The following is a 22777-nucleotide window of genomic DNA, read 5'->3' on the forward strand; positions in this document are numbered from 1 at the left end:
AAGAGGCCCTTCCACCGTGTGGGGTTACAGTGAGAAGACTGAATCTATGAGGAAGCAGGAGTTGGACTTTATAGACTCCAAACCGGTAAATCAACGTCTGCTGTTGATGAGCCACCCAGTCCATGGTGTTTTGTTACAGCAGTCCAAATGAACAAAGGCCATCAATCCCTGACTCTCAGAAAAACACCTGGCACTCAGTAGGTGCTCAATCAATAGACGCAGAAAAACGAGCTTGAGTCTTCATCCACTTCAGATAAATTTTCTTTTATTTCCATACTCTTTTGTGACATGTGTGGCACAAGTATTCAATCTCACAGGGATGTTAAAACCCACACTCTAAGGGTGTCCAGTGTGCTTAGGAAATGTGGGTTTGGGCAATCACAGGCCAAGCCTGGGGGTCCTCGGGGAAGCTACTCCTCCAGGTCACCTGCCAGGTGGATGCACTTCCTTGGGCAATGGGTGACCCTACCAGGACAAGGGGAACCAGCAGGGACTCGATGGCACCACACAGCAGCCACCTGTTCTGACAATGTGACACAGACCAACTAATGCCAGAGCCCAGGAGAAGCCACAGCAGAGCTGCCTGGGTTGGTGTCAGAGCAACAGGCACAAGTGACTGTGCCGCCCCTGGGCTGTCCTCCACCGGTGGCTACTGTGTCATTCTGGAAAAACTGTGATGCCATGAGACTCTGAAAAACTGAATCACTGCAGAGACAAACTCATAAAAATTAAAACCAATCCATAAAATTGTATCTAGAAACTCTGTCCCTGGTGCCAATAAGCAGCAAAGTCAACAAAGAGTAAAAACTAAAACTTCAACACATTATTAAAAAGCAAAACTGGACTCAACTACAATCACTTCTGGTTAGTCCACTAGTGAGCCCAAAAGTGACTTAAAAGTAAAAATCATTATTATCAAGAGATTAAGAACATAACTTCATTGAGAGGTCAACGTTAAGAGAACAGTTCATTAAAAGTTTTCTGTTTAAAAAGAAAAGGAAAGGCCCAAATAGCCATTTCAAGGCAGAGCAGGTGAAAGGCCTGGAACACTCCTGTGTGCTCACTTTGAGCTGCTGAACAGGGAGCCCAAGGCCAGCAGGATGGAGGGCGTGGCCGAGGGCTTGGAGGAGGTGGTGTACTGGATAAGATATTCTGGGTAGACCTGGTGTTTCTCAAAGATCACGAAGATGGAGGGTTCGGACACGCTGTTCACGCAGCTATCATAGAAGGCGTTGCTCTGGCCCTCCTTGGCCGGGGGACGGACAAAGGAGGCATTGCCCCTGACGAACTCGCCCACCAGCACCCGGGCCAGGAACATCGTGTGGGTCTGCGTGTCGGATTTGCTGTAGTGGTGGGAATATGCAGCATCTCGGGCAAAGTAGCTCCCTGAAATGACACGAGGGCTCAGCTGGGCACCTGGTGGAGGGGCCCGCAGCCAGGAAGGGTCAGCACACTGCGAACAGCATCCTGGTGATGTGCAACACCAGGGCCTCTACTCTTCCGCCCCGCATCTCCCTCCCTCCCTCCCTCTGTGCCATGTCTCCACTCTCCCTCATGAAGTCACATGCATCAGTGACACCAACACCCTTCTGAGTGGCAGCATCTGAGGAGTTACCAAACTGAGATAGCAAACTCCTTTCAAGTTCCGGATCTGCCCCACAAAACCTAAAGGCCTCTGGACATGTCACTACTTAATCCCCCAAACCTCAGATTCCTCAGGCATAAAATGGGGCTGGTCAGCCCAACCTTACAGGGTTGGCATGGAAAATGAATGAGATCCCATATATGGAAGCAGTCTGTAGACTCCGGCAGCCCAGCATATAGAATTATGAGCCTTGTCAAATGGAAATCTGAGTTAGAAGCTGTCACCTGTACATTTGAATCCACAAGTCTACCACTGGCTGCTGCCCATCTTGACCCCACACCATCGCTACCTCAGACGGAAACTGACTAACAAAGAACTGATGGACCTGGAACATGGACTGCTGGGCAAAAAATGTTCTCAACTTGGTAAGCATATTGTGGTTACAGAAGATAATGTCCTGTTCTTGGGATGTGTTAAAGGGTGAAAGGAGACAATAAATGCCACCTACCTGAAAATGGTGCAGAAAGAGAGAGAGGGAGAGAGAAAGAGAGAAGTGGCAACATGTTAAAACCAATGAATCCAGGTAAAATTTACCCAAAGAGGTTTTTTTTTATTATTATTATTCCAATTTTCTTGAATTTGGATTTCCAAAGAAGTAATATTTTAACACTTTCTTTGGCAAGTTTAAAAATAACAGACAAGAAAACACTCAGATAACTCACATGATAGCTAGAATACATGTTTACATGAGTATCTCTGAGGGTTTCTGGTTTCTATTCTAAGGAAATCAATAGTAAAGGCACAATCAGGGACTTCATCAGGGCTGGGAAGGTATCCCCTCTCCTCTCCCGTCTCTGTCACCATCTCCCAGGGCCTCTGCTCCACAGGCAAGCAACACCCCAGCCTAGGCAGGCCACCCTGCCCACACCTGGGGCCAAGCTCCTGACCATGCCCAGAGGAGCAAGAGCAAGGATGTGACTGGTAGCCATACCCAGGTACCACCACGCATGGAGTTTGAACCTGCTGATCGGCTCAGGCTGGTCCCTTCATGCCCTCTCGCAGTCTGTTCCTATGCAGGGGCAAAGCAACATAGGTTCTGCTGGTGGAGACCAGTCATCCCTTACCCTTGCCGTAGGAAGTGCCATGAACACCACAGACCCGCCAGTCAAAGTTCTGCTGGCAGATGGCGTCCACGAAAATGGCGCTGGTACCGTGGAACAGCTGCCGCTCATCCACGGCCTTCCCTCCGTTCTGCTTCTGCATCTGTCCTTTTTGCCTAGAATCACAGAAGAATGTGTGCTGGGGGCAGACTGTGCCGGCCACCAAATACAGCCTACCTGATGCAAAACAACATATTTTTCCAAAATTCCCAAAGTGTCCTGGGACCAAGAGACGCAGGTCACAAGCTACCCTGACTAGGCCTGTGAGGCTCCAGCCACAAGCCAGGGTGTGGGAAAGAAGGGGGATCGTGGGAGCTGGGTGAAAACCCTCCCTCCACAGCTCCAGACTGCAGGCGCTCCCTGGACTCCAAAAGCAGAGCAGCCCTTGGAAAATGGGTACCATTTCCCCCAACCCCGCCCCACCTTGCTCCTGCGTGGAGCTGAGCCCTGGGATGCTGTAGGAGTTTTGAGGCTGCTGGTCAGTGGGTGCCCATCCTTCTCCCCTCTCCCGTTCCCAGACTTCTTCACTGTGCACCGAGTACAGATTACACTGCCCCAACCCCATTTGGGGACAGGTCAGCAAGACCCAGCCTGCCATGGTGACCTATTGTAGGATTCCTCCCCACATAGACAAGTGAGTGGGTGCTCAAGGACAAGCCAGTCCTCATGTATGCACCTGAGACCCCTGCTCTCCAGCCACAGCCTCATGTTCCTGGGGCTAATGGTGTGGTGGGCTGTACTGACCCATCCCACTGGTCTCCAGGAAGGCAGAATGGACAAGTGAGGGTGCTGGCTTTGCCACCCCTCATGAACGGGACCAGGTGGTATGCTCCAGGAAGCCGCGGTGCCCTCATCTCTACAATGGGATGTGCGACCACACTGCCCCGGGGGAGCGGATGAAGGAGAGCAGACACACAGCTCTCAGCACATGGCAGCCCTAACTGCCACTCTGCTTTTCCTGGAAACCCGGGCCACATGTGGCAACCAGCCAGCGGTGTGAAGGGACAGAGCCACCAGCCCACCAAGAGCGAGCCCCAACGCACCACTGGTAGACTTCCCAGAGGGCCAGGTTCTGTACTCGCTCGATCTTCTGAACAAAGTAGAAAGGCAGCGTGCGGTTAAAGAGGTTCCAGACCTTCTGATACTCTTCCGAGGAAGAACTAAGGGTGATCTTCTGCAAGGGGCAAATGTTTTTAGTGCATTACCATCAACATGCAGAATATAAATCAGTCCCTTCCCAAAGCTTCTTGTAAACACTAGAACCGCAGAAGCACAAAAGCCCAGAGAGCAGTGACCACATTCCCACCTCCCGTGATGATGTGGTTTCCCCAGGCATAGGAGACAATCGGTCCTCATGAAATGTCATTGATAGGTTCTCGGAAACTGCAATTTTAAGTAAAACAACAAACTGCATGCCATAGGAACTTACCTCTTGTTTATGTCAGTTAGCATATGGGAAATTGGGTTTCGTTAGACAGAATGTTGTGCCACTTTAAGTCAGTTTCCAAGAACCTATTGATGACGTTGAGGATTTACTATGTTTTCAAGTAGTCACTTTGCTCCTCATCACTGTGAAACCAATCTAAAGGACAGACATGTGATGCTTAAGCCACCATCCAGGGTATCCCCTGGATGTCCCTGCTCTTTTTTTTTTTTTTTGTCCCACACAGGCCAAAGACACAGGTTGGACTACATGGTCCAAAGACCACAGAGTTGTCTAGACAAACGTGTTGAACTCCTTCAGGTCCTTAGCACTTCTTGCCTGCACTGTTGGCATCTGCATGTGCCTTGTACAAGCTCAGTAAGTCCTCCCAGGACAGGGACCGTCATGTTGTAAAGCTGAGTTACACAGTGCTCGGCAGCCGGCCAGCTGGCAGACATCAGCCCAGGTGCAGACGGGCAGCCTCAGATGTTAGTCTGCGTACTCTCCTGCACTCTGCACAGCTCCCACTGGTCAGAGCCCCTCAACAAGCTGCCAAATTGACTGTCCATTCTCCTGTCTGCTAGTCGTGAATGCCTTCCCTCCTGACAGTAACTCCCCTCCAAATGTCCATCGGACTCAGGTCCTTCCCAGGCTTCTTTTCCTTTTCTCGCTTAGTAAAATTGGTATTTACTGGTTAAGCCCAGCCCATAAGCTCCTTATTTCTGCCCTTTCTAGCAAATTTCACAGCTCATCCTCCTCCCTCCACAAGACGACTCCTCCCCTCAGAGCCACAGCCAACTCCTGGGTGGTGAAAAAACAAAACCCTCTGCAAAAAAACGAAAACAAAAATAAAGCCCACATCTGTCACTGCCCTCCTACCCCAATTAGCCCCAGCCTTACAGCTTCTTCAGTGTTGAGGAATGGCACAGTCTGTTCACACACACCCACTTCTACAGAACACCTTCCTGTCCAGCCCCAGGCGTGTGCATCCCCTACCTGAAAGCCTGGGTCTGGCAGGGCAGAGGAGTCCCAATAGTCTGGGATGCTCTTCGGGCCTGGAAACTTGGTATTGCTACAAAAATGTAAACAAAAACACGTAGACATTTTATTCTTACACAAAGCCAAATATACCATAGGTGGTCTCTGTTAGCCAATATCACCAGTCTTGAGTCTCAGCATATCATATTTTAAGAGCAGGTAGAAGGCAAGGAAGAATGTTAGCACAATATTCACAACATGAGAGCACTTATATCTTTGCCTATGTAGCCAAACTCCAAACAGTCCTGAGAGATCTATTTCTCGCCTGTGTCCCAACTACCACACAAAAGGAATAAAAGGGATGGAGTACGTGGTTAAAGGAGCACACACATGGCCATAAACCTTTATCCACAATTCTGAAATTCTAAGAGCTCTAAAGACATTTTTTAAGGCCTCAATGAGGTATAATTGACATTTTAAAACTTTTTTTATACAGCTCAGGAAAAGTAGGAGAAAATATGAAATAAAACATTTTTTAAAAAACATAAAAGTGACATCAAAACTCATTTGGCAGTGGAAATTTGACTGAAGTTATTTAGTAAGAGGCCATTGTGATCTGTATCTATCCTTCTTAAACTGACTATGCATATTCTTTACTGCAGAAATATTAATGTGCTAAAATACAGAGTGTCACGTGATACAAGCATCACATTATCTTTCTAAAAATTAAATAAAAGCAGTTCAAAAGACATATGGCTCAAGGGTTCAGGAACAAGGACTGTGAAACTATAATTACAAATCATTCCTATTAAGTTTCAGAATACACTGTTCTTTCTAAATAGATCTACCTTCTGTTTCTGCTGGCATGAAACATATACCTTCATCCTAAGCCTCAAAGAACTCCCACAAATAACTTTCCTCAGAAAATGGCACAGTTCAAAAATAACTAAGCAAGGTCCTACCAGCAAGAATCAGCCAAAAACAGACCCACAAAGACTTAAGATGCTGAAATTATCAAAGAGATTACAAAACAATTATTCTTCCTATGTTTAAAGGAAAAAAAGACAAACTTTAAAAACACATGCAAGGAACAGGAAACTATAAAAAGACCTGGAAGATCTAAAAAAGAACCAAACAGAACTTATAGAATTAAGTACAATCTTTAATAATAAAAGTGCAGTGGATAGGCTTAATAGCAGATTAGACCAGCTGGAGGAACAATCAGTGAGCTGAAAGATATGTGAAATGAAATTGTCCAGAATGTGACTCACAGCAACAAGGAAATGGAAAATGCAGGAAAGAAGTTGAGACATGGAGAACAGTGAGAACTGGAATATGATCAGAACCTAAGTGAAGCTCTAGGAGAGGAGAGACAAGACAGTGGAGGCAATTTTCAAAGAGAACTGATGAGACGCACCAATCCACAGCTTAAGAAGGCCAAAGAATCTCAACTATGATAAATAAAAGAACATACCTAGATACACTTTAGTGAGGATGCCTACCTCCAAGACAAACAGAAGCTCTTAAAAGTAGCCAAAGGAAAAAAGAGTGATTACTGTCAAAGAAGCACCTGTTAGACCAAAAGGCAATTTCTCAAAAGCAACAATGGAAGCCAGAATACAGTGGAGTGATCATCACCAATGATCCAAGAGAAAATCCCTACAACCCGAAATTCTATACCCAGTGAAAACTTCCTTCAAGATTGACGGCAAAATAAATGCATATTGGCCGGGCGCAGTCGCCCATGCCTGTAATCCCAGCACTTTGGGAGGCCAAAGTGGGCAGATCACTTGAGATCAGGAGTTCAAGACCAGCCTGACCAACATAATGAAACCCCATCTCCACCAAAAATACAAAAATTAGCTGGGCATGGTGGCGCACACCAGTAGTCCAAGCTACTCAGGAGGCTGAGACAGGAGAATCGCTTGAACTCAAGAGGCGGAGGTTGCAGTGAGCCAAGATCATGCCACTGCACTCTGGCCTGGGCGACAGTGCGACTCCATCTCAAAATAAATAAATACATACATACATACATATTCAGACAAACCAAAAACAGTTTTCCAACAAATCTTCATTGAAGGCAGGCTTGTCCAACCTGCAGCCCGCAGGCTGCATGTGACCCAGGACAGCTTTGAATGTGACCCAACACAAATCTGTAAACTTTCTTAAAACCTTATGAGATTTTCTTGTGGTTTTTTTTTTTTTCTTTTAGCTCAGCTATCATTAGTGTTAGTGTATTTTATGTGTGGCCCAATTCTTTTTCTTCTAATACGGCCCAGGAAAGCCAAAAGATTGGACACCCCTGATCTAAGGTAATCTGAAAGGACAAAGTGGTAAAAATGTGAGTAAATTTAATGAAACTTTCAGAGTATAAAATAATGGTGCCTCTTGAGGTTTAAAAAAGTTGAGAGGAAGGCAAATGGAAGATAGGAGGGCAAAGATATTGATTTACTTGTACTTAAGTGAAGGACATGTAGTTTCTACCATAGCCTTTAAAATATACATATACACAAAAGAAGGTAAGAAAAGAAAAAATAAGACCCAATCACATGAATGAAACATTTTCATGGAGGATGGGCAACATGGTGAGACTCTGTCTCTACAAAAAATAAAAAAATTAGCTGGGCGTGGTGGCGCATGCCTGTCGTCCCAACTACTTGGGATGCTGAGGTGGGAGGATTGCTTGAGCCCGGGAGGTGGAAGGTGCAGTAAGCCGTGATCAGGTCACTGCATTCCATCCTGGGAGACAGAGTGAGACCCTGTCTCATAAATAAATAAATACATACATAAATAAATTTTACATGACACTCCTGTATTATAACTTCTGAATATGGACATTACATTTTATGACCCCATTAATTGTGTAAACAGAAAAGTTGTTTCTGAAAGTGATCTACCCTCAGATTCCCAGTTGGCCATGCAGGCCCAAGCAGACTTGCTTACTGGAGTTAATAACAACCAGCTGCTGGCACATGGGTCAGAGAGAAGAACTGAACACTTCATCTGTGTGAACAGTGTGTGACACTCCGCTTACAGGAGACCCCAAATCACTCATATCTTAGCCTGAATCACTTTTAGTTTGGACATTTGGCATCTTCTTGTGGCCCCCTGAAAACTAAATTAGAATGACAAGAGAGATCTACTCTCAGAAAGCAGAGAGACTTTTCCAAACCTTGTCTAGGGTAGGCTTTGTATAGGAAAAGAATAAAACATGACTTCCAGAAATAGGAGGGTCATAATCAACCAAAACTCTAAATCCAGAATCAGTAAGACACTGATACATTTAACTAAAATAATAAGAAATATATCTTTATGGTAAAATACTTCACAGGCAAAGTCAAAAGGCAAACAACTAAGAGAAAATATTTGCCATTTATATAACAAAACAAGGGTCAACCTCCCTAATAGATAAAAGCCTTTTGATATTTAAGAAAAAATCAGAAAGTTGATAGAAAAATGGATAAAAAGACCAACAGTCCACAGAAAAAGAAGCAAAAACGGCACTTACATGTTAGAAATAATATTCAACCTCACTCCTAAAAGAGAGCAAACAGAAGTCCACTGACCCATCTTTTACCCCTGAGAAATGCAAAAGCCCAAGAGCCTGACAACTCGCTCTGTGGCATCTCATGCGTCCTACTGGGTGTGCATAATGATTCAAGCCCATGGAAAGGAACTTGGTTTACTTCCTAGGACTCTGACCTAACAGTCTACCTCCAAAATTTGTTTTTTTAAATTAAAAAAAAAAAAGAGACGGGGTCTCGCTATGTTGCCCAGGTTGGTCTCAAACTCCTGGGCTCAAGTGATTCTTCCATCTTGGCCTCCCAAAGTGCTGGGATTATAGGTGTGCACCACTGCACCCGGCCATACCTCCAAAATTTGAAACAGCACATACATCAAAGGGTTCATCACGGCATTATACTTCGTAATAGCAAAAGACTGAAAACAACACAAACATCCATGAAAAGGGGACATATTAAGTAAACTATGGTACATACATATTACAGAGAACCAGGAAAGAAGAAACAGATTGAGGAAGTTAATGAATTGAAACAAAGTGATTATCAGGATCTATTTTTAAGTGAAAACAAAAAAGGGTATAGAACAGTATAGACAGCACATTCCCTTTTGTGCAAGAAGAAAATACTTTTATATGTATGTATGCAAATGCTTATTTTTGCAAAGAGAAACATAAAAAAGAGAAACCAGAAACTAATGTTACCCACAGTGTGAACAGGGTAGAGATTACAGGGAGGAAGTTACAGACTACAGAGGATACCATTTTATATAGGTTTGACTTTTAATCACGTGAAGGTTTTATACATAGTCAAAAACAATAATAATTATTATTATTATTTTTGAGACGGGTCTCACTCTGTCACCCAGGCTGGAGTGCAGTGGCGTGATCTTGGCTCACTACAGCCTTGACCTCCCCGGGCTCAGGTGTCTCTCCCACCTCAGCCTCCTGAGTAGCTGGGACTACAGGCGCACAGGCTGGTCTCGAACTCCTGGGCTCAAGCAATCTACCCGCCTCGGCCTCTTGAACTGTTGGGATTACAGGTGTGAGTCACTGCACCCAGTGCAAAAATAAATTTTAATTTAAAAAGGAAAAAGTAAGGCACATTCCCAGGAAATTACTTTGCTAGTTTCGTGGACTGATAATACCTTTCTCCTCTATCTTGTACCAAACTCATTTAAAAAATGACCTTTGCGTGCTTCACAAAACAAAAGAACCAAAAGAGACATTGTTGGTTCTCCATAAAATAGACACAAGCCAGACCTCTCAGGCGAACAGAAGGTACAGCCAGCTACCAGTAACACTGCCTAAAGTCCCAGCACTGGCTCTGGCAAGCCCAAACTGTATGGGCACTGTGGTCCCTCTGCACCATGCAGGCCACCTTCCCCCAATATGTGGCTGTGTGGTTTGGAGAACACTGACCCCTTCCTCTCAGTTCCAATCCCATCCCACCTCCCCAAGCCTAAAATAACACCAGTGGTTGAGATAGGGTCTGATCAGTGCAAAGCACAAGAATTTCCCCTCATCTGCTATAGGAAGTTTCTCTCCTCCCTTCTAGGGGCTCATAGGCCACAGGCCAGCTAACCTGGTGGCTCCTGGCAGCCATCTTGGGACTGAAAGAAACTCACCCTGATGAAGCTCGCCCATTAGTGACTGCAATATCTGTTTTTAGAGTTTTGGTATTCCGTGATATTCAAATACTAAAATACATGAGTTTTTATTGGTGTAATTTCATCATTATTTCATTATTTCAACATTTAAAAAATTCAAGTCTATGACTCAACGATTCCATGGAAAAGACAAACGGATGGGTTGGCTTCAAGTCTAGACTCGCCTTCAGAGTCTGTCTTTTCCAGGGAATCATCGCAGATCACAACAGGCAGCCTTCTAATTATAAATCACGAAGCTTCTACCCACAGGGTAATTCCCACTCTCGTCCAACTAGTAGAAGACAAACGATAACAGAGTGCGGGAGCACTTCGCTGTACAAGCCAACGGGTGCCTGGGTGCTGTCTGAGGCAGGTTTTCTGTCGCCACTGCAGAGCACACCCCAGCTGATTACATCCTAAGTACCAAGCCCCCCACTGCAACCTACCAGGTTTGCATGGTCGTCACATCCTGGGGAGACACGTATTTGGGTCTGCGGCAAACCTTTTTAGTTGTGCCATAGACCAGGTTTTTCTGAACGAAGGCTGAAAAAAAACATAACCAGTGAAAAAATATACATATACATATACATACACACAGGATGGCAATGTTTTATAAACACAAATTAGATAGATTTGAAAGCTTATCCAAATGTGTAAAGCCCAGAATCAGTCTGTTAAAAATAGGGCCATTTTACACATTTCAAATATTCATAAAGAAAATAGGTATCCTTAGGAGACTGGGTTTAATGAATAGAGGAATGATTAGTAATTCACATATCAATTATACATGAGCGGTTTTAAATTGTTTCTCCCAATCTTGTTTAAACCATTATTTTGCTTGGCAATGTTTCCCAGCTTGGATACAAAAAAGCCTCAGCCCAACCTGAGATCAAACTACCACGTCTTGAGTTAGTGGGATTCAGAGTTAATGTAAGTTTTACGACTTTGTTTTAGTTAAACTATGGCAGTATTCATCAACCTTTCTAAACTAATAATATCTTTAATAAACAAATTTCTTGCTTCCCCACCCTCAAGAATCCCATACTCATCCTGAGGATTTGGGGTTGGGGGAACTGGCCCCTCAAGCTGAAAAATGACAAATACCTCGAAGTGTTTGTCATGTCCTTGCCTGCCAGGAAAACCCTCTCAAGTCTTACTTTTTTTTTTTTTTAAGAGATGGGGTCTTGTGCTTTGTTGCTCAAGTGGACCTTGAACTCACCGGCTCAAGTAACCCTTCCACCTCAGCCTCCCAAGTAGCTGGGACTACAGGTGTGTGACACCATGCCAAGCTAATTTTGTTTTCATTTACAAAACATTTTAATATTAAAAATTATAGATGTCCAGAATTAGCCCTATTGCACTTGAGCATAAACTGGCTGGTTATCCAAGTGTGTGTCTCTTAGGTTGCAGCCAAGATGGTCACCATTCCTGGAGGTCCATCCACATTCTCATTCAGAGCCCATGATCCAAATGCAGCAACCATGACCCCTTCTGTTACCCACTACTCAGCCGCCCATCAAGACCATTCTCACTGGCATATTTAAATGGGTGTTACTGGCCTACTGGCCATCTGTGATGAATCTTAAATGGCTTTCACTGGTGAAATTAAAAGTGAGTCAAGATACATGGACTGGCTAAATGTGTGTCAGACACATTCCCTACCCTTCTATGGACACAGTAAAGTGAGGTCTTTTCCCTCTGTACCCTTCCAGAGGATACCCTAGGCTGTGGCCTGTCTCTGGGGGATTCTGCCCCATCTGACACCACCCAACAGGATGCTAGAATTCTGCCTCTGGAATCCTGGCATTTTCCTTGAGTGAATCATTTATGACAAGAGTCCCTAAAAGGGCAGAACTGAATCATCCCTAAACCTTCAGAACAACTCATTTGGGCTATTTTGTGTGTGTTTTAAATGTACTTGCTTCCTAATAAATAGCTAATAAATATGTGTGGCAGTTTGCTTTGAGGCTTGCTTTATACTTAGTAGTGAAGTTGTGGGGGAAGAAGCCAATTCATCTCAAGCTTCTTTTGTGGATACTGGTATCTACTAAAAGGAGGAGGAGGAAGAGGAGGAAGAGGAAGAGGAGGAGGAGGGGGAAGAGGAAGAGGAGGAGGAGGGGGAAGAGGAAGAGGAGGAGGAGGAGGGGGAAGAGGAAGAGGAGGAGGAGGAGGGGGAAGAGGAGGAAGAGGAGGAGGAGGGGGAAGAGGAGGAAGAGGATGAGGAAGAGGACGAGGAGGAGGACGAGGAAGAGGATGAGGAGGAGGAAGGAGGAGAAGAAGGAGGAGAAGGAGAAGAAGAAGAAAAATTGTGCCCACTCAAATGGGCTTCGGTCAGTCTGCAGGAATCATAAACTGCACATGTGTGCTCTTCCCCATCCCTATCATGAGGTTCTGTTATGTCCCCAGGGTGTGGCCTAGGTTGGGAATGATCAAGGTAGTATCTGACATTTCTGATATATCTGTTTTGATATTTTCCAGATATTTAAAAGAAATAGTCCAGATTGCCGTCAGCAGCAGTCAGATGCATGCTTGCCACACAGTCCTGACCTCCAGGGCAGTCCTGATTTGATTAACGTCTATGCTTTCATTGTCCCCTCTCATGCACTGGTGTGTGTCAGGCCGTGGAAAGCAAACCAGACCACACGTGGCTGGCACTCTCCAGCAGAGGCAGTTCACACTCTAGAAGAGAAAAACTTCACTGTAAGGGCATGTCAAGGGGGTAGTGATCTACCCTAAGCAAAACCACAAGTGCCACAAAACCACAAGCAAAACCAAGGCCAGAAACAGACAGCCAAAGTGGTTTTAGGATAATTCACCAGACACTTCACTATACTCCACATAGAATAAAGGTCTGCAAAAATAAAGAAAACCATAAACTGTGTTTAAAGGAAGGCCCACTTACTCCCTTATAAAATGCTGAACATTCAGAAGGACTCAGAGTTTAAAATGTGAAATACAGGCAAAACGGAACTGAATAAAGCTGGACCATTACACTCATGTGGAAATGGCTTAAGAGAAACTACACAAAATTAAAACTAAAAAAAAAAAATTCTCACAAATCAGCCACTTGGAGGAACTGGCCGAAGGGTGGCCTATTTCTCTCTGTAAGGTAACCAGGATGAAACATGGTTTCCTAAGGCCCCAGCCTCAGGACACCATGAGTGCATTAAAATCTGCTTCTCAGGGACTTTTAATTATTCTGTGTCCTACCATCCGTTAAACCCATCAACTCCAAAGTCACCTACAGAAAAGATGGCAGCAGGCCAGGCGTGGTGGCTCATGCCTGAAATCCCAGCACATTGGGAGGCCAAGGAACTTGAGGACAGGAATTCAAGACCAGTCTGGCCAACATGATGAAACCCCGTCTCTACTAAAAATACAAAAAATTAGCCAGGTGTGATGGCTCATGACTGTAATTCCAGCTACATGGGAGGCTGAAGCACGAGAATCACTTGAACCCGGGAGGCGGAGGTTGCAGTGAGCCAAGATTACGCCACTACACTCCAGCCTGGGTGACAGAGCGAGACTCTGTCTCAAAAAAAAGATGACAGCAGCACTGCCGCAGCAGGGAGTGAAAGGCAGACACTGCACGACGGAGCTGCTCGGACACCTGTCAGGGACTCGGTTAGTCCTTGGACACAGCAGGACAACCACACTACATGCATGCTGACCCTGCTTGTCCTCCACACTTGGGGCTCCTGCCCCTCCTGGGGTCGATTCTCCTCACACCCTCGATGCAGCTCTTCCCCCACTGCACAGGGCCAGTGTCATCTGTCTCCAGGTCTACCTTGGACCTGGTACCTTGCTTTTCTTTCCTGTACCCACCCAGGCCCTCAGTGAGTGCACACGGCTCCTCCAGGGTTAAGGTGTAGGGACAGAGCCAGGCTCTGCTGGGCGAGGGCAGGGCACAGGATACCTTTGAAATCTAACTCATAGTTGTGCTTTCCGGCCTGGAACTTCAAGGTAGCTGCCTGGCCGTCAGACCCCGGTGAGCAGTAGGCCAGGTAGGCCTTCTCCACGTCGCTACTGCTGACAGTGGTCACAGGGTGCGTCGTGCCCTGCGATGGAAAGCCAGACACTTTATGAAGGCAAGAAACTGCGTGATGAGGAAAGACGCTGGTGGCACCCACGCCACATTTCAGAGATGCTCCTGGTGGACAGTCCTGTGGTGGGGAAGAGGGAGGCCAGGGAGCATGGTATGGCAGGAGAGGGAGGCACAGAACAGAGGCAACATGACTCTCTCCTGACGCTGCCCTAGCAAACACAATGCAGTAAATATGGGTCCTGCTGAGCAGGAAGACAGGGATGGGAGCAACGGAGAGAAGGGCACTCAAGTCACCTAGGACAGAGGACGCAGCAGCCACTCAAATGCCGGCAGAACAGCAACAGCGACTTCTCAAGTGCTGCTTGACTGGGCAGCCCAAGCCAGGCTGCTCTTACCCGTCTATTCACGTTGCAACCATCCTTTAATCAGAGCTCGGTCCTCTTCCTTGCGGTTTTCTTTTTCTCGTCCCTAGGAGCATTCATCTCTTTTTTAAATTATCCATTTCAATCCCTATCCTTCCACAGTTACCTACAGGAAATCTCATAGCTTCGGCTGGAGTGAGTTTGAATTCTGGCTCCCAAACCTGCTGGCTCTGTAACTTTGGCAAGTTATCTCAACCTCCCTGAGCCTCTGTTATCTCAAGCTTATAACATGAATAATAGTACTTAGGCCATATTCATCCCTTTATACAACAGGACTATATTGTCCTCACAGGGCTGGAGAAATCATTTAAATAAGGCATGTGGAGCACTTAGTACAGTGCCCAGAACAAAACATACTCAATAAATGTTACTATTATCATCCCTGTTCTTATTAAATTTGACATTACACTGACAACTAAAATTAAAGTTATTGAACCTATAACCAACTAACTCCTTCTGTCCCTGTCAATTTTCCTGCTCCCACTACGCTACCATCCTAGTTCTCCTGGGTCACAAGCTTTAGGTGTTACTAACAGAACAAAAGTGAGACAAGACAAGAGTCACCCATGCCTCTGTGCAACTGAGTCCAGCAATGGAGAAGGGGAAAAAAAAGTACCCAGACATTTCAAAGCCTCAAGCACAAGGACCCACACAGGTCTCACGGGTGCTCTAGATGCTGAGAGGGGTAACTAAGAATGACCAAGGAAGGGTGAGACCCAGCAAAGGTTTCTTGGAAGAAAAAGACGCCTGAGCCAAGGCCCAAGCCCAAGGGATGACATGAGTTGGCACCATGAGGACCATGAGGGGCGGCTGTAAGAGGTATAACGGTTTGTAAAGCAGCCTCCTAGTTTACAGTCTCATAGTGGCGCCTAAGTTTCTCTCTCTGAAGTCTGTCCTCCTTCAAAACCAAGCCATTAGACTAGAGTCTGGGAGGAAGAGGATGTGGCATAAAAATCCCTTTCTGACAACAAGAGGAAAGGAAAAGAAAACAATCCCTCCCCTTTGGGCCTGAGGAAATGAAGCTGTGTTTCCTCTGAGTCAGGGAAACAGAGAGGAGAAGCAGCAGTCAGATGCAGGCGTCCTGCCCCGACCCCAGGGCTCCAGTCAAAATCCCTGCAGATGGGTGGTCATAGAGGGAGGGAAGATGCAGGTGGATGAGCAGAAAGCAAAAAACAAAGAGTTTTTTTGCCCTCCGTGGGAGGTTTGGAAGGAGAAACCAACAATGGCAGCCATATTATGTGTTAAGCTGAGAAAGGTCTCGGTTTAGCACCTGGAGGCACCAGTGAGATGTGGAAGGAATGACAGATTCCCACATGTCCTGTGGCAGGACCAGCAGGTGTCTGATTTTGACATGAAATGTTGGAGTACTTCTTGAGCTCCGACAGAAAAAACTTAGCTTTTCTGGGAATCAAGAGAAAACTGTTTTGAAGTGGCAATTAGCAGAAAACTAAAAAAGAAACCTAAATGTGGGGTTACACCAGAAACGTGTAGGAAAGGGAGGACAAGAAAAACCAGATCATCCTAGGCTGTCCAGCCTGAAGCCACCAAGCCTACACGTGTTTCTACGCCCCCACTAGCACGTGGCATATCAATAACATCCACAAGCAGTTCGTCCCCAGACATTCTCAAACTGCTCGCCATGAGTTTCTGCACTGCCACAAAGGAGGAGCACAGGAGAGAAAGGGGCACGCTCCAGGTGTTGGCTGACTAGAGAACGGCCAAAACAACCAGAGCTGTGATGAGACACCACCGGGGAACCCTACTTTTGCATGGGTTGCCCAGAGCCCTGTGTCATCTCATTCAGCAACCAGCGGTCTCCCCCAAGAAGCCAGACAGATCCCCAAACAAAATGAACGTGATGGTCACATCTGCTAAGTGTGTTGCGCCTGCCATCTGTCCCTCCATCTCAAGGAAAGCCGGGATTCCCAGAGCATGATTGGGCAGTCATCCTCTCCCCCTCCTCCATGTCACGCCACAGCCTCTTCCCCTCATGCTCCTGACCAAACCCAGAGAGCTTATCTGGATGAGTCCCACAGGGCAGGTCAGAGAGAGTCCCAGGTCACCCACCAGGGGAGGGAGACAGGTGGGAAAGGCAGGCAGGGCAGAGCAGCAAGCAAGGAGAGGCTGGTGCTGGCAAGAGGGGAGCAGGTGAGCAGAGGGGAAAGGAAGTAGTGCGAGGCAGCAAGGCCATCGCTGAGAGTGACCATCTCCAGCTGACCAACAGACACTGTCAGTAACACCCTCCTCCTTCCATCAGCCAATGTCTATTTCCTGAGGACCGGCTATGCATCATTCCACACATGGGATACGATGGGGCAAAAGAAAGACAAAAGTCCCTGCCCTCATGGAGCTTACATTAGAGCGTCACCAGAGGAAAGGGGCATTCTGAGTACAGTTAAGAATAAAAAACTAAAGCTTCAATATAGCCTCTTAAAACCCAGAAGAGTATAAAATACCTATCGATTTTCATTTTGGAGGGTGGGTTCTTTATCAATGGTGCCTTCCCTAAACTTGTACTTCTCTTGAGACGGAATCTCACTCTTTCGCCCAGGCTGGAGTACAGTGTGTGATCTCTGCTCACTGCAACCTCTGCCTCCCGGGTTCAAGTGATTCTCATTCATACCTCAGTCTCCCAAGTAGCTGGGACCACAGGCGTACGCCACCACACCTGGCCAATTTTTGTATTTTTAGTAGAGATGCGGTTTCACCATGTTGGCCAGGCTGGTCTTGAACTCCTGACCTCAAGTGATCTGCCCGCCTCGGCCTCCCAAAGTGCTGGGATTATAGGCATCAGCCACCATGCCCGGCCTAAACTTGTATTTCTGTAAGTGACCAGGGGACTCCCTTTAGTCAGACCCATCCACAAACACCTGCAAATAATTGACAGCAGCTATTTTTTGTTATTTGGCTTGGATTCCAAACCTATACATGATATAAATCAATTTTCTTTAATTTGCCTACCTTCTGTAAAGTTGCAGAAATGGCAGACAACCGGTTTGAAAAGCCTTTACCTCTATACCACAGCTACACAAACACACTTGCACACATAGGCACCAGCTCTGGGGTTAAGTTACCTGTTCAACAAGAGAAACATCTTTCTATCCCATTTAATAAAACCAATGAAGAAACTTGATCTCACTACAAATTTGTCATTCAGTTCTCATGAGCCAACAGATGGAAGCTCTTCGAAGACGAAAGCTCATACAAATAAATTCCAACTTATCTAGTTTTGCCATAATTCTCCCAAAGCAAGTGAGCCACACTGGCACCTGGGGATCCTCAGCTCTCTCAAGGATGCCCCTGGCAACAATATGGGGGCTCTTATTTGGCTCCTCTCTTACAGATCCTCAGGACAAAACACTCACCCTCTTTCCATCACACTTACCTGTCTTCCATATTCCTGCCAAGAACCAAACTCATCACTCCAGTACCAAATCCAGTCAGTGGTGAGGATGAAGTGTGGAGGTTTGGTGACAGAGGAGGCCGTGGAGAGGCGGCGAGCCTGGGTAGCACCGTAAGTCATGGCGTTAAAGTTCAGACAATCAGAGTGAAAGGTACTGGCTGACTCAGAGCACAGGATCCTACAAAAGAAAAATAGCAGCAGACTGAAAATCCCACCAGCCAAGCAGACACAGGTCCCCCAGCTTGAGAACATACAGCTGGGAGATGCGAATAGTAAATGTGGCATGCACATTTTAGAAAAAGTTTCCAGAGGTAGAGGAAACTGCTTTTTCAGATCAGTTTTGAGGTATAAAAATATCAAAATCAAGATAATGTGGGAGACTAGTTATGATGAAAATTCCTCTCAGGACAAAATGCCGAAGATGCTGGTGAAAACATTCTTTTTTAAAATGCACTGCTGAGCTGGCAAGAAAGGGAAGTCCTTAGAAGCCAAAATAACAATAGTTAACATATACTGAGTGTTTACTGTGTGAGCCAGACCCTGCATTAAGCACTTTATATGTATTAGGCGATGACATTTTCACAACCCTATGAGGTTAAGACTATTATCTCCATTTCACAGACGGGAAAACAGAAGCTCAGGAAGGTGAAGAAACCTGTTCAAGATCAAACAGCTAGTCAGCGGGCGAGCTGGGCTTTCAGGTGGGCAGGTGGGCTGCACAGCCTGCACCTGAGCCACCAGGACGCGCTCCCTTTCTAAACGCAGTACTGCCTAAAGACCAAAGGAAGGTACGAAACTGGAGAGCGGAGAGGAGGGCGAGAGCCAGCAGCTATCCCAGGGCAGTGTCGATGAGTAACAACAGAGAGCCTGGGCTTTGGCCACAAAGGGGAAGCAGGAAACAAATGTAGCGTCTGAGTAAGGCAGGAGGCTGAATCTCAAAAGAGATACCTCTGCATAAAACCAGGACCCTAAAAGATGACCCACCTTAGTAAAGGGGGACTGAAGAGGGGACTTGCCTTGCAAAGACATCTGGCAAGGAAACCTGCCTGTATTAATGTTGGTTCTGGATAATGGAGGAAAAAATTCCTCTGAGAACTCATAAACCACTCAAGCCTCACAGAAGTTTTAGGCTGATTCACATTTTGGGAGAATTAGCTGCAAAGAAGACCCGGGGTAGCAGTTCTCAGAGAAGCAAACACAAATCCCCTCTGGAGAGCTTCACCTTCAACTCAGGCCTCAAAAGAATTTCCAGGCCGGGTGCGGTGGCTCACGCCTATAATCCTAGCACTTTGGGAGGCCAAGGCAGGTGGATCACGAGGTCAGGAGATTGAGACCATCCTGGCTAACACGGTGAAACCCCGTCTCTACTAAAAATACAAAAAATTAGCTGGGAGCGGTGGCGGGCACCTGTAGTCCCAGCTACTCAGGAGGCTGAGGCAGGAGAATGCTTGCAGTGAGCCGAGACCACACCACTGCGCTCCAGCCTGGGCGACAGAGTGAGACTCCATCTCAAAAAAAAAAAAAGAATTTCCAAAGACATTTCCATCAAACATGAGCTCAAAATCGATCACAAAACGTGGAAACAAAGACACTATGAGCAAAACTTAACAAAAACAAAATCAGACCACCTTGAACTACAAACATTGGTATTCTCAGATGCAGATATACGTGATATGTTTTTTAAAAAGGAATTGAGCATCAAAAGTATGAGTAAGAATCAAGACACTATAAAAATTGACTGGGTAAATTTAAGGAAAAAAACAGAACTTTTACTATTCATTATTCTTTTCTTTCTCCTCCACTCCCTCCAAAACTTTTTTTCTTTTCCTTTTTTACGATTTTTTTTTTATTTTTTATTTTTTGAGACAGAGTCTCACCCTGTCACCCAGGCTGGAGTGCAGTGGCATCATCTCAGCTCATCATGATCTCCACCTCCCGGATTCAAGCAATTCTCCTGTCTCACCCTCCCGAGGAGTAGCTGGGATTACAGGCATGCACCACCATGCCCAGCTAATTTTTGTATTTTTTTGTGCAGACAGAGTTTCACCATGTTGGCCAGGCTGGTCTTGAACTCCTGGCCTCAAGCCATCTGCCCTCCTCAGCCTCCCAAAGTGCTGGGATTACACACGTGAGCCACTGCTCCCGGCCTTAGAACTTTAAAACATAAGTAAATTAACTGAAATTTAAAAATCATACTTCAATGAGACACACTGCATCTCAGAAGAGGCTGAACTAATGAGCTAAGAGCCTGAGAGAAAGAAATGTGGCAGAGTTTAGAAAGAGAATAAAAGAGAAGTTAGAAGACATAAAAGATAAAGTGAGAAAGAAGACTTCACCATATATCTAATGAGAATTCCCGAGAAGGAATACTTAAGGAGATCATGGCTGAGGAAATCAGAAAGCACAGCAAAATACGAGTAGCATAAAATTTTTAAATCCACACACAGACCTTAGTGAAACTGCACAGCACCAAAGAATGACAAGATATTAAAAGCAGGCAGAGAGAAAAAACAGACTATCTACTATACTTGATTGAATTGTGTCCCCAAGAAGATATGTTGAAGGTCTAATCCCTGGTACCTGTGAATGTGATCTTATTTGGAAATAGGGTCTTTGCAGATATAATCAAGATGAGGTCGGCTGGGTGCGGTGGCTCACGCTTGTAATCCCAGCACTTCAGGAGGCCGAGGCAGGTGGATCACGAGGTCAGGAGATCAAGACCACGGTGAAACCCCGTCTCTACTAAAAAAAAAAAAATTAGCCGGGCGTGGTGGCGGGCGCCTGTAGTCCCAGCTACTCGGAGAGGCTGAGGCAGGAGAATGGCATGAACCCGGAAGGCGGAGCTTGCAGTGAGCCGAGATTGTGCCACTGCACTCCAGCCTGGGCGACAGAGCAAGACTCCGTCTCAAAAAAAAAAAAACAAACAAAACAACAACAAAAAATAATAATAATCAAGATGAGGTCATATTGGATTCGGGTGGGCCCTAATCCAAAACTGATGTCCTTTTAAGATGAGGAAATTTGAACACAGACACATGGGGAAATGCCTGTGACAATGGAAGCTGAGATTGGAGTGATGCGTCTACAAGCCAAGGCATGCCAAGGATTTCTAAGCATCAGAATCCTGGAGGAGGCAAGAAAGGATCCTCCTGTAAAGCCTGCAGACAGAGCAAGGCCCTGCTAACAACTTCAGTTTGGACTTCTAGCCTCCAGAACTGAGAAAAGAAATTTCTGTTGTTTGAAGCCATCAAGTTCATGGTAATGTGTTACAGCAGCCCTAAGAAGTGAACTAATACCACCTCGATTTAGGTTGACAGCTAACTTCTAAGTAGAAGCAATGGAATCCAGACAACAATGACATAGTCTTTGAAGAGCTGAGGGAAAATACCCAGTAAAACTATCTTTCAAGAACGAGAAGGGAATAAAAACCCTTTCAGACTAACAAAATACACAATTACCTCCAGACTCTCACTAAAGCAACCTCCCACAGAAGAACTTAAAGAAGGAAAATGATAAACAAGGAGAAGTGTGAGCAAAGGAATGGTGAGTAAGAAACAAAATGATAATTGTGTAAGCTTAAACAAATACTGACTGCCTAAAACAATACAAATTTCTAACTTCTAGGATTAAAAATATTATAGCAGCAGTACACACAGTGTATCTTTTTTTTTTTTTAAACAGAGACAAGATCTAGCTCTGTCACCCAGACTGGAGTGTAGTGATGCAATCATAGCTCACTGCAGCCTCAAACTCCTGGGCTCAAATGGTGCTCCCTCTGCAGCTTCCTAAGTAGCTGGGACTACAGGCATGCGCCACCATGCTGAGATAATTTTTTTAAAAAATTTTTGTAGAGACAAGGTCTCTTTATGTTGCCCAGGCTGGTTGTGTATTCCTAGCCTCTAGCAATCCTCCCACTTCAGCCTCCCAAAGCACTGGGATAACAGGTATGAGCTGCTGCACTCGACCCACATCTTATGTGCCTGGCACTGTACTGAGTGTTTTATGCATATTAACTCATTTAATTCTCAAAATAACCTTATGACGTAGAAACTATGATTTTGTCTACTTAACATATAGTAAAATTGGGGTAAAATGAAATTAAGTAATCTGGCCAAATTTATATAATTAGTAAGTAAGTTTGAATGAAACTAGTCAGAATTCAAGTGTCCAAGGTTCTTTCACTGTTTGACAGAATGACAAAAGGCATTGATTGGCTTAAGTTCAGTTAAAAGTCTGTTAAGATAAAGAGTCTGTTTAGATTTCCAGAGCAGCCACTGAAAAAATAAAAATTCAGTATATAATGTCCAAACTAGTAAAGGGAAAAAATCAAATGAGGAAAAAAATCTACGAGAAGATCAAAAAGAGAAAAGAAATATACAAAAAGTGGGTCACAGTGACAATTTTAATGAGTGGCAGAAATAAATCCAGATCCACATGTTATTGGCCATTTGTGCTTCCTCTGCCGGGAAGTGTCTGACCTTGTAGTTTGCCCTTTTGGAGGGTGAAGAGTTTGAGTGGAAGAGGCCAGACACAACAGTACATACCGCGCGGTTCTATTTATATGAGGTTTGAGAACAGGCAAGACAGAGATCTAT

The 22777-nt window shown here is 45.4% G+C and overlaps 1 protein-coding gene across 1 annotated transcript in view; it reads right to left on the reverse strand.

The window, feature by feature from the left end:
* Positions 1-243: 243 nt before the first annotated feature.
* Positions 244-22777, reverse strand: part of PARP12 (poly(ADP-ribose) polymerase family member 12) — a 40316-nt gene continuing 17782 nt past the window's right edge. Inside the window, exons 6-12 of the mRNA XM_030825845.1 lie at positions 18165-18360; positions 14229-14370; positions 10759-10855; positions 5165-5240; positions 3789-3919; positions 2710-2861; positions 244-1386 (exon numbers count right to left, since the gene is read on the reverse strand). Coding sequence (XP_030681705.1) covers positions 1061-1386; positions 2710-2861; positions 3789-3919; positions 5165-5240; positions 10759-10855; positions 14229-14370; positions 18165-18360 — 1120 coding nt within the window. The 3' untranslated portion in view covers positions 244-1060. The remainder of the gene's footprint in view (positions 1387-2709; positions 2862-3788; positions 3920-5164; positions 5241-10758; positions 10856-14228; positions 14371-18164; positions 18361-22777) is intronic.

Source organism: Nomascus leucogenys, chromosome 13 (genome assembly GCF_006542625.1).
Source record: "Nomascus leucogenys isolate Asia chromosome 13, Asia_NLE_v1, whole genome shotgun sequence".
Classification (NCBI taxonomy): domain Eukaryota; kingdom Metazoa; phylum Chordata; class Mammalia; order Primates; family Hylobatidae; genus Nomascus; species Nomascus leucogenys.